This window comes from Natrix helvetica (genome assembly GCF_964273705.1).
Source record: "Natrix helvetica genome assembly, chromosome: 15".
Classification (NCBI taxonomy): domain Eukaryota; kingdom Metazoa; phylum Chordata; class Lepidosauria; order Squamata; family Natricidae; genus Natrix; species Natrix helvetica.
In genome coordinates, this window is record NC_138565.1 from 8,006,850 (window position 1) to 8,019,619 (window position 12,770).

General features: G+C 43.3%; 1 protein-coding gene across 2 annotated transcripts in view; it reads right to left on the bottom strand.

Annotated features, from left to right (window-relative positions):
* GLE1 (GLE1 RNA export mediator) overlaps nt 1–12,770 on the bottom strand; it is a 29,753-nt gene that overhangs the window by 1,642 nt on the left and 15,341 nt on the right. For both annotated transcript variants that reach the window (XM_081967616.1, XM_081967615.1), the window contains exons 10-15: nt 11,394–11,536; nt 9,872–10,062; nt 6,052–6,181; nt 5,658–5,762; nt 4,348–4,430; nt 2,975–3,038 (exon numbers count right to left, since the gene is read on the bottom strand). In XM_081967616.1, the coding sequence (XP_081823742.1) occupies nt 2,975–3,038; nt 4,348–4,430; nt 5,658–5,762; nt 6,052–6,181; nt 9,872–10,062; nt 11,394–11,536 (716 nt within the window). The remainder of the gene's footprint in view (nt 1–2,974; nt 3,039–4,347; nt 4,431–5,657; nt 5,763–6,051; nt 6,182–9,871; nt 10,063–11,393; nt 11,537–12,770) is intronic.

Here is a 12,770-nt window from a genome sequence, read left to right on the forward strand (position 1 = left end):
GAGATTGTTGTTTTCTCGCAGATGTTTCATTAGACAAATTATTGGCCAATGATTGCTTATTTATAATGATTGTTTCCTGATTGGTTATTTGTACCCTATGACTATCATTTAAGCGTTGTGCCTTATGATTCTGGACGAATGTATCTTGTCTTTTTATGTACACTGAGAGCTTCTGCACCAAAGGCAAATTCCTTGTGTGTCCAATCACACTTGGCCAATAAAGAATTCTATTCTATTCTATTCTCTCTTCTCTTCTCTACTATTCTATTCTATTTTACTCTACTCTACTCCACTCCATTTTCTATTCTATCCTATCCTACTATATATATTCTATTCTATTCCACTCCACTCCATTCTATTCTATTCTAATCTAATTCTCTTCTCTTCTCTACTATTCTATTCTATTCTTTTACTCTACTCTACTCCACTCCATTCCATTTTCTATCCTATCCTACTATATATATTCTATTCTATTCTATTCCACTCCATTCCATTCTATTCTAATTCCTACTCTATTCTAATTCCTATTCCTATTCCAATTCCTACTCTACTCTACTCTACATTCTATTCTATTCTATTCTATTCTATATCCATATCCCAATCTAAACCCATCCCATCCCTCCTATCCTATATTCTATTCTATTCTATATTCTATTCTATATTCCATTCCATTCCTTATTCTATTACATATTCTATTCTATTCTATTATTCTATTCTATATTCATATCCTAATCTTCAACCTATTCCATCCCTCCTATCCTATCCTATCCTCTATCCTATTCTATATTCCATTCCATTCCATTCTTTATTCTATTCCGTTCCGTTCCATTCCTTATTCTATTCTATTCTATTCTATTCTATTCTATTCTATTCTATATTCATATCCTAATCTTCAACCTATCCCATCCCTCCTATCCTATCCTATCCTCTATTCTATTCTATATTCCATTCCATTCCATTCTTTATTCTATTCCGGTCCGTTCCATTCCTTATTCTATTCTACATTCATATCCTAATCTTCAACCTATCCCATCCCTCCTATCCTATCCCATCCTATCCTATCCTCTATTCTATTCTGTGCCATTCCATTCCATTCCCTATTCTATTCTGTTGACATCATCAGTGCTAAAAGGGAGTGGCCTTTGGGGGAGGGAGGAGGAGGAGGAGGAGTAGATAAGGGGTCCTTGGTGGTCTCTGAGCTTGGTTGTTTCCTTGCAGAGACATGCCTTTACCCAAGCTAGGTAACCTCATCAGTACTAGGAGGGAGGGGAGGGGAGGATGGGGGGGGGGGGGTTATGGCCTGTGGTGCCAATCCTAAACCCATCCCATCCCTCCTATCCTATCCTATCCTATATTCTATTCTATTCTATATTCCATTCCATTCCATTCTTTATTCTATTCCGTTCCATTCCTTATTCTATTCTATTCTATCCTCATATCCTAATCTTCAACCTATTCCATCCCTCCTATCCTATCCTCTATTCTATATTCCATTCCGTTCCATTCCTTATTCTATTCTATTCTACATTCATATCCTAGTCTTCAACCTATCCCATCCCTCCTATCCTATCCTCTATTCTATTCTGTTCCATTCCATTCCCTGTTCTATTCTGTTGACATCATCAGTGCTAGAAGGGAGTGGCCTTTGGGGGAGAGAGGAGGAGGAGGAGGAGTAGATAAGGGGTCCTTGGTGGTCTCTGAGCTTGGTTGTTTCCTTGCAGAGACATGCCTTTACCCAAGCTAGGTAACTTCATCAGTACTAGGAGGGAGGGGAGGGGAGGATGGGGGGTGTATGGTCTGTGGGGTCCCTCCTATCCTATCCCATCCTATCCTATATTCTATTGTATTCTATATTCTATTCTATATTCCATTCCGTTCCATTCCTTATTCTATTCTATTCTATTTTATTCTATTCTATATTCATATCCTAATCTTCAACCTATCCCATCCCTCCTATCCTATCCTATCCCATCCTATCCTCTATTCTATTTTATATTCCATTCCATTCCATTCTTTATTCTATTCCGTTCTGTTCCATTCCTTATTCTATTCTATTCTATTCTATTCTATATTCATATCCTAATCTTCAACCTATCCCATCCTACCCTATCCTCTATTCTATTGTATTCTATATTCTATTCTATATTCTATTCTATATTCCATTCCGTTCTATTCCTTATTCTATTCTATTCTATTCTATTGTATTCTATTCTATTCTATTCTATATTCATATCCTAATCTTCAACCTATCCCATCCCTCCTATCCTATCCTATCCCATCCTATCCTCTATTCTATTTTATATTCCATTCCATTCCATTCCTTATTCTATTCTATTCTATTCTATTCTATTCTATTCTATATTCATATCCTAATCTTCAACCTATCCCATCCTACCCTATCCTCTATTCTATTGTATTCTATATTCTATTCTATATTCCATTCCGTTCCATTCCTTATTCTGTTCTATTCTATTTTATTCTATATTCATATCCTAATCTTCAACCTATCCCATCTCTCCTATCCTATCCTATCCCATCCTCTATTCTATTCTGTTCCATTCCATTCCCTATTCTATTCTATTGACATCATCAGTGCTAGAAGGGGGTGGCCTTTGGGGGAGGGAGGAGGAGGAATAGATAAGGGGTCCTTGGTGGTCTCTGAGCTTGGTTGTTTTCTTGCAGGTGTTACATTATCTTAACCAGGTAACATCATCAGAGGTGGACTTTCTTGAATGGCAAAGGAGCCTCATGTCAGCCGACAATACTCTCACAAAGAGGAAACTTTGCACGTTGTGTCCTCTGGGGCTTCCTAACAGTTGGGGGGGGGGGGGGACAGCAGAGAGCTTTGCGTGAATAAAAGGCTGAGGAATTGGGGGCAACCGAAAGGTTTTTTTAAAAAAACAACCAGCCAAACTCAGCTGCCTTCGTCTTAACTTAACCCCTCACTGAGGGGGTTGAGAGGACATCAGCTTACCTTTAAAAATTGCTTGAATCGTATGAGGGAGCCCATTTCCCCAGGGCTGGTAATTGATTCGATCCTGGAGGGAAGAGAAGAGAGAATTAAAATAGAAGAGAAGAGAAAAGAAGATAAGAACAGTTAAGTTTGAATTCAGATATTCAAAGGTTAAATTCCTAATACTGTTGGGTCTTTGATTTTACTGGTCCTCTTTTAATCCCAGACCAAACATAATTTCTAATGTTGGATTTTCCCCCTTACCAGAGGGAGCCCCCTTGTGGAGTAGTATGAAGCTGTTACCATGGCAACTCCACTGTGCTGCACAGTGGAAGCCATTTTAGGGCAGTACAGTAGAAGCCATTTTAAGGCACAACAAGCTGTATCTTAACAGAACACACACAGCCTGAGGGGTGTTAGGCGTGTCTTACCCCCATAGTATTTGTTTCCAGAGAGTAAGTTCTTTGTGTACCAAGATTAGTTGAAATTGCTCAAGGAGTTTCAGAGTTATGCTGATACACACACATACACACAATATATATATAGTGGCTTAGTGGCTAAGACTCCTGCCTAATATGTAATACAGCCCAGGTTCAAATCCCAGTAAGGGTATGGCTAGCTGATGAGAGCTAAATAGCTTGAAATAGATCTATACTAGTCTCCCTTTATTTATTTATCAGCACAAATACAACACAAATATAAAAAGGGAACATTAAAAATAAAAATATGGTTTTCTGCCTGGATGGTTTTCTGTAATGAGCCGAAGGACAGAAAGAGGGAGTAGTGAGCTTCCTCCCATATTTGGGCATACCAGAGGTTGTAACACAAATACATACCTATTTCCCTGTCTCAGCTGATAAGGAGGAGAGCCTGTGGCTTAGTGGCTAAGATTCCTGCCTAATATGTAATACAGCCCAGGTTCAAATCCCAGTAAGGGTATGACTAGCTGATGAGAGCTAAATAGCTTGAAATAGATCTATACTAGTCTCCCTTTATTTATTTATCAGCACAAAGACAACACACACACACATATATATATAACCTCAGCCACACAGGATGTTACGAAACAGCCAACTAGTCAGTCCGTCCGTCCATCCATCCATCCATCCATCCATCCATCCATCCATCCATCCATCCATCCATCATCTATCTATCTATCTATCTATCTATCTATCTATCTATCTATCTATCTATCTATCTATCTATCTATCTATCTATCTATACATCTATCTATACATCTATATATATATATATATTCCATTCAATTCCATCAACCAATCAAGATGTGACAACACAGCCAACCAACCCGCTTACAGCAACAAAGCCAGCACTCCCCACCTACATTTATAGAAAAACCAGCCCGAGGATGGCGAGTGATTTCAGACTGACCATACCTAGGGAAATACTCTTCCTGGATCAGGAGAAGCATCTTCCAAAATTGCCCCTGGTACTGCTTCATGAGAGCATTCCCACACACCTGAGGAACACAAAAGAGAAGAATTTCACGGCATAATATCAGAAAAGGAGGACACAATCTCCCTAAAACTTGATCCAAGATAAGAGAGCGCAGCCATGTTAATTCATGTTAAGGTTAATTCACTGGAGGTTTTTAAGAAGATATTGGACAATCACTTGTCTGAGCTGGTATTGATTCTCCTACTTGAGCAGGGGGCTGGACTAGAAGACCTCCAAGGTCCCTTCCAGCTCTGCTCTGCTCTATTCTCTCCTCCCATATTCTAATTTCATTCCATCCCATCCCATCCTGCATTCTCTTCTCTTCTTCTATCAATTCAATTCAAATTCATTCTATTCTATTCCATTCCATTCTCTATTCTATTCTACATTCTATTCTATTCTACATTATATGCTATCCCACCGATGGCAAACCTTTTTTGGCTCGCATGCCATAAGAGGGGGGGGGAGCGCAGGGGGGTTGTGCGCGGGAGTGCCACACCCGTAATGCAATGTGTGACCCCCACCAGTTTGCATGCGCACATGAGAGGCACTCCCCCCCCCCATTTTTTGCATGTTTTTTTCACCCTCCCCAGGCTCCAGAAGCTTAATAGGAGCCTGGGGAGGGCGAAAACAGCCTCCCCTGTCCCCCTGGAGGCCCTCCGGAGGCTTCAGGGATCTTCAGGAGGCTTCCCTGAAGCCTCCGGATGACTAAAAAGGACCCTACGAGCAAGATTGCTCGTAGGGTCCTTTTTAGTCATCCGGAGGCTTCAGGGAAGTCTCCTGAAGGTCCTTGAAGCCTCCGGAGGACTAAATACGACCCTACCAGCAAACCGGAAGTCCGTTCCTGAACTTCTGGTTTGCTCATAGGGCCGTTTTTTTGCATTCCGGAGGCTTTAGGGAAACTCCGGAGGGTCTCCGGGGGGGGGGAGGCTCTTTTTGCCCTCCCCAGGCTCCTATAAAACCTTTGGAGCCTGGGGAGGGGGGAAATGCCTTTTAAAAAGGCTGAACTCAGCTGGCCAGCTGACAAGGCAACGCCTCGCGTGCCCTGACAAATGGCTCTGCGTGTCACACGTGCCAGAGGTTCGCCATCCCGGCTCTATCCTATCCTATTGTTCCATTCCATTCTCTATTCTACTCTACTCTCCTATTAATTTTAATTCATTCCACTCTACTCGATATACGAGAGCATAACTACTTACGGGCTGGAAGGAGAAGGAAAAAGCCACAGCCATCCCGGAGCTCCACCTACCTCCAGGAAATCGAAGAGAATGGTTGCCGTCACATCTGCCAGAGGTTCCATGTTCAAAATCTGGGCCAGCCAACGCCAGGCGTGGTTTAACCCGTGCGGGTGAGTCTAACGGGCAAAAGAACCATCAGATGGACGAATTTCTCTATTTTAAAACCCCGCTCACCCCCAAAAAAACAACCACTACTGCATTTTCAAGCTCTTTTTCGTACACCGCTTCCGTCCGAAGCAACCTTAACTGAGAGAATGAGATTTCTGAACCGATTCAGAGGCTGTTGAATGGGAAGACGCCCCCCCCCCCCCCCCGCCGCTGCAGGGAAGGCGATGGAGGCTGCCAAAAGGACGGGAAAGGCCGCCGTTTGGTTGATCAGCAATGACAGGAGACACACACACTTACCCCTTGCTTATCTCGGTAAGGCCACTGAAGCTGCAGGATGGCCGCATAGAGTCGGATCATCCCAGACATCCGTTTGAGAAAGTTATCTTGCGGCTCAACTTTCCCGTCCTTCACTTGGTAGCCGAGTATCCTAAGAGAAGAGGTGGAGACGAGTGGTGAAATCTATCTATATATATATTTTTACTATCGGTTCTATCTGTGGGCGTGGCTTCGTGATGGGGGTGATGTGACTGGGTGGGCGTGGCTATGTAGTCATGTAACTGGGGCATTAAAAGGCAGAAAGTCACTTTAACAATGTCTTGCTGGAGCAGGGTTGGACTAGATGACCTCCAGGTCCCTTCCAGCTCTACATTATCTTCTGAAGCTGCGTCCAGTGACAGGTTTGTAATCCTTCCTTCCTCACCTTCCTTTTGCCTCCCTCCCTTTCTTTCTTTCTTTCTCCTTCCTTCCTTTTCTTTTTCTCCTTCCTTCCTTTCTCCTTTCTTTCATTCTTTCTCTTTCTTTCTTTCTTTCTCCTTCCTTCCTTTTTTCTTTTTCTCCTTCCTTCCTTTCTCCTTTCTTTCTTTTTCTTTCTTTCTTCTTTCTTTCTCCTTCCTTCCTTTTTTCTTTTTCTCCTTCCTTCCTTCCTTCCTTTCTTTCTTCTTTCTTTCTTTCTTCTTTCTCTTTCTTTCTCCTTCCTTCTTTTCTTTTTCTCCTTCCTTCCTTTCTCCTTTCTTTCTTTCTTTCTCTTTCTTTCTTTTTCTTTCTTTCTTTCTTTCTTTCTTTCTTTCTTTCTTCTTCCTTCCTTCCTTCCTTCTCTCTCTCTCTCTCTCTCTCTCTCTCTCTCTCTTTCTTTCTCAGCATTCCCCACCCCCCCGTTTTTGGCCTAGCAGGCTTCAGGGAAGTCTGGTGGGAGCAAAAACAGACACACACACACCCCACCCATCCTTGTGTTTCTGGAGAATATGTAGTAAAAAAAAAAACTCCTTTAAAAGTTTTTTTTTAAAGTTCCGAACTTCGGTTGTGCAACATGCAATTGTTGGAACTTTTTTTAAAAAGTTTTTTTTTAGTATTTTTTACTACTGGTTCGGGCGAAACGGCCCGAAACGGAAGCATTTCACCTCTGGTGGAGATTTTTACCAGCACGCCCAACAGGGAGATCTATTGGATCCCTGGGGTCCCAGCTTCACACGGGGACAGCTCGTAACTCAACGTCCACCTTTTAACTCGGCGCTGGATCAAATCTGGATGGTGAGCACCAACGGCCGGATCTGTTCACGGCACTCCTGAAGCAAAGCCTCCCCAACTCTCGGCTTCCAGTGCTTCTGCGTGGTCCTTGAATGAGGACCAAGCCCAACATTTAGGTTGCTAAGCAAGACAGTGGACCTTCGCCCCGTTTAGCGTCTTTCGGGCCACAGGCCGTGCTAAGTTAGTAACACGGTTGTTAAGTGAATCTGGATTCGCGCCCTAGGCTTGGTTTGTCAGGAGGTCGCAAAAGAGGGTCACGGTACCTGGGGCACTGCGACCGTCATAAATACGAACCATTTGCCAAGCGTCTTGAATCTGGATTGCATGACTGTGGGGAGGATGTGGCAAAGGTCAGGTGGAAACTGGCCAGTGTTGTGGCCCTCCAGCGGCCATTGGAGCTGGCAGCAGATTCGGACAGTGGGGAGGTTGGGGAGGAAGATGGGCCAGTCCTGGAGTCTGGGGAAGGATCTGACGAGGGCTCTGTGTCGGAGGCAGAGATGAGGCCAGGGCCGTCTGACAGTTATCAGCTGCCTTCGGAGTCAGTGAGGCAGACGAACAGCTGGAGTCTGTTCCCAGTGTGTGCATACACAGAGCTGCCAGGAGATGGGAACAGCTAAGGAACAAGGGTCGACTTAGGAGTAAAGCCACAGGTGGACGGTGAATGGCCCCTCCCATAGGGAATAAAAGAGGAGACAATGAGTTCAATTCATTCAGGTGAAGATCTGTTCCTGACTTCTTGCCAAGGAATTGCTGCTACAGCGTGGAGTTTGGAAGATATCGGCCTGGCAGCTCTCCAAGCCTGAGAAAGGCCTGTAGTTGTGAAATCTCTTGAAAGACCGTTGGACGGGACTTTGCTGGAGAGGAATTCCCTTTAACCCAGGGGTGAAAACCTCCCGGTTCAGCCAAACTAGTAGAGACGATTGCTGTTGGACCATGCAATCATCAGAAGCTTTTCCCCCCCATTTTTTAAAGCATTTTTTTTCCTGCCGGTTCTGGTGAATAGGCAGGACAAAAATGCTTTAAAAAGCGGGGGGAAAGCTGCCAACGATCGCGCAGATCAGCTGTGATCCGTGCGATCGTCGGACCGTCTTCATTTCACTTCTTAAAGCAATTTTGAGGAGGCTAAAAAGTATTGGAAAAGGATTAAAAATTAGCTAAATAACAGGAGTCAAAATAGATTGGAAACCAGAAGTTTTTTTACTAGGAATAATGACTGCGAAATATAAAAAAGAAATCCAGTATTTAAATTTTATGCATAATTACGGCGGCGAGGATTGCCTTCGCACAGAAATAGAAAATAAATTAATACCAAGCGAAGATGAAATAATAAGAAAGGTTATGGACTGTGCCGAAATGGACAAATTAACAAAAGAAATCCAGCGAAAAGAAGAGAATATTACCAGATATGTAGCTCTCATGAGCTAGCCATACCCTTACTGGGATTCGAACCCAGTATGGGTATGGCTAGCTGATGAGAGCTAAATAGCTTGAAATAAATCTATACTAGTCTCCCTTTATTTATTTATCAGCACAAATACAACACAAATATAAAAAGGCAACATTAAAAATATGGTTTTCTTCCTGGATGGTCTCCTGCAGTGAGTCGATAGACAGAAAGGGGGAGTAGTGAGTTCCCTCCCATATTTGGGCATACCAGGGGTTGTAACACAGATAGATAGATAGATAGATAGATAGATAGATAGATAGATAGATAGATAGATAGATAGATAGATAGATAGATAGATAGAGATAGATAGATAGAGATAGATATATAGAGATATAGAGATATAGAGATAGATAGATAGATAGATAGATAGATAGATAGATAGATAGATAGATAGATAGATAGATAGATAGATGATAGATAGATAGATAGATGATAGACATAGAGATAAATAGCTAGCCAAATCCCAGTAAGGGTATGGCTAGCTGATGAGAGCTAAATAGCTTGAAATAGATCTATACTAGTCTCCCTTTATTTATTTATCAGCACAAATACAACACACACACACACACTCAAGAGCGTTTAAATTTACTAGAGGTAATCACCCAATATAGCAGATAGATGAGTAAAAATAGTGAAATGCAAATGAAATATACTAAAAGGGGAAATAACATAAGGAGAATTGTATCGATTGGTAATTGCTATTAGGAAGAACAGGAAGTTCCTGTTCGTACTGCATTGTGTAAATATAGTGTACGTCTATGTTTTGTGTTTGTGCATTTTGTATGTTTGTAAATAAATAAATATATATATATATATATTAAAAATAAAGCATTTTATCCCCTACCTATTCGCCTGAACTGGCAGGAAAAAAAATGCTTTAAAAAGTTGAAAATAGTTGGCCATGACCCCCACAAGAAGCCACACCCACAGAACCGATGGCAATTTTTTATTTTTTTCGCTTTAACCTAAATAAAAGAGGTTTTATCGGGACGAGGAATCTGCTCCCTGCTTTTGGGAAGCCTAGGTCAGATCACTTTTCGTAACTTTGAATAGTTGCTAAATGAACTGCCGGCATTTTGAGGCCCGCCTATTGCCGTCTCAAGCCAGCTTCCCAACCGCCCGTCAGGCTCAACCGAACGGAATCACCTCTGATACTCTTCCAGCGGGGTGCCTTCCTTCATCGCTGGGTAGAAGGGCACGGCGTAAGGGCACTTTTTATGTAAGTGAGCCAAGGTGAGGGCGCCCACCTTGGGGTGAAGCTCCCAGATGCCGGATGCCACCACAGCAATGGGGAATGCCGCTTCGTGGTGAGAGGCCACCTCTTCTTCGCCTTGTTTCTGGGGGGGAAAATAAATCCCCCCACCCAAAAAAATAATTATGAATTTGTCAAGTAAGCTAGAGAGAATTATTTTGCGTCTCTTTAGGCTGGACTGAGTTAAAAAAACTGAACCAGTCCACTCAGAGGAGGCGTGGTTAACAATCTGCATAACTCAGTCTCTAGGCTAATGGACAAAGTTAACCCATGCTTGGATTTCCCAAACAGTGCACTGGAGAACGCCGTATTTGCAGGTGGACCCTGCCCACTGCCAGCAGTTCGATCCTGACCGGCTCAAGGTTGACTCGGCCTTCCATCCTTCCGAGGTCAGTAAAACGAGGAGCCAGATTGTCGGAGGCAAGAGGCTGAGTCTATAAAACCGCTTAGAGGGCTCTAAAGCATTGTGAAGCTGTATGTAAGACTGTGCTCGGTCTCTCTGTCTGTCTGTCTAAGTGCTCTGCCTGCCTGCCTGCCTGCCATGGTGGTTACAATGCAGTGTTACAGACAAAACTCTGCCCACTGCCAGCAGTTCGATTCGTTCACTTGGCCTTCCATCCTTCCGAGGTCAGTAAAACGAGGAGCCAGATTGTTGGGGGGATAAGATGCTGACTCTGTAAAACTGCTTAGATAGGGCTGTAAAGCACTGTGAAGTCTAAGGGCTATTGCTATTTATCTCTATTTCTGTCTATTATCTATCTATCTATCTATCTATCTATCTATCTATCTATCTATCTATCTATCTATCTATCTATCTATCTATCATCTCTATCTATCTATCTCTATCTATCATCTATCTATCTAACATCTATCATCTATCTATCTATCTATCTATCTATCTATCTATCTATCATCTATCTATCTATCATCTATCTATCATCTATCTATCATCTATCTATCATCTATCGTCTATCTATCTATCTATCTATCTATCTATCTATCTATCTATCTATCTATCATCTATCTATCCATCCATCCATCCAACCATCCATCCATCCATCCATCGATGGTGGCTCAGTGATTAAAATGCAGCTAACTGTGCCCGCTGCCAGCAGTTCGATCCTGACCGGCTCAAGGTTGACTCGGCCTTCCATCCTTCTGAAGTCAGTAAAGTGAGGAGCCAGATTATTGGGGTCAAGAAGCTGACTCTGTAAACAGCTTAGAGAGGGCTGTAAAAGCACGGTGAAGTGGCATATAAGTCTAACTGGCGCTGCTATTTTCAAAGCCGTTTAAAAGAAGCCCCTGAGGTAAATGACAATTTTTTTTAAACACCGCCTGCCTAGTGACACGTTTTTGATCTGGAGAAGGGAAAAAGGAGGGAGGGGGGAGACTTTTTTGCCGATATGACTTTCTTACCACAAATTTTTCAGCCAGTTTGAAGTAAACGAACTCCAGGCCTTCGGGGTGCTGCGTGACGGATATTCTATGGCCCCCGCACTGCACGGATTTCCCTGAGAGAAGGCTGTTGATCTTTTCAAAGATCTCCTTCAGTTGGGAACCTGTGAAGCCCAGCAGAAGGAAAAAAAGATACCCATGAGGAAAGCAGCTGGCGCACGAAGCCACATTTTTATGCCTTCGAAATAAGTGAGGTTATGTTAGCCCAAGGAAGCAGTGGGGTGAAGAACGTGGGTTTTGGATTCTCGCGGCCCAGCAGGATCCGGTTGAGCTGCTGATGGACTTGGATAGGGAGGAGCCATATGAGTCCGCCATGGAAGATGTGGAGGACCCTGGGCAGGGTTCAGACTCAGAGCAGGGACCAGAGAGGCTGGTTGGCCACCAGGAGGTGCTTGAGGCATGGGGCAGTGGGGAAGATCAAAGGCAGTTTGTCCCCTCCACAAGGGTGGAGAAACAGAAGCAGCAGCTCCGGAGGCAGACCCATAGATAATCAAGCCCAGGTGGTTGTGGCTTGGCCCCTCCCAAGGGAGTATATAAGTGAGAAGTTGGGAAGGGACATTTGCAGGAAACAACAGTTCGAAACAGTAATGAAGAAACTCTGCCTGTCTCGTAGCCGTGTCTGTTTGATTTGGATTGCTGCCAACTATTCTTGAATGCGAGTCTTGACTGGGCCTTCAGCCAAAGGAGTCGATAACGTGATTAAAGAGTGGCAAACAGCCACTCTGTCTGGGTTATTCACAGGCTGGAGGGGTGGGGGGGTCAGAACAGGTGTTATATCTGACCTATATTCACCAAAGTCAGACAGGTGTTCTCTTACCATTTTCTTGCCTATTTTAATATTTATATCTGGCCTAACTTTTACAGTTAGGTTTTTGGTAGGTTGGGTTGTAATTGTTCTAACCGAGGCTTCCCAAGAGAATGAAGCAAACTCCTCGTCCCGACAAAAACCCCTTTTATTAATCGACTGTGAATTCTGCTCATTCGCATCCAGCAAAGTCTTTCAAGGGAGGATTTACGGTCACAGACCTTAGCTGGCTTGGAGAGCTGCCAGGCCGATCTCTGCAGAACTTGGCAAGGAGCCTCGGAGAGTCACGAACCAATGAAGCGAACTAATTGTCTCCTGCAAACTCCACTCCCCTGTCGCTCCTCTTTTATTTCCTCTGGGAGGTGCCATTCATCGTCCACCTGTGGCCTTACTCCCAAGCTGACCCTTGTTCCAATATGACATGGTCACTCTCACCCAAGGTTCCAGCTACTTCAACTCCTTCTATCACTTCTTCTCTATTAGTAAGAATTAGGTCCAGTATAGTTTTTCCTCTATCTTTTGAATGACAGTCA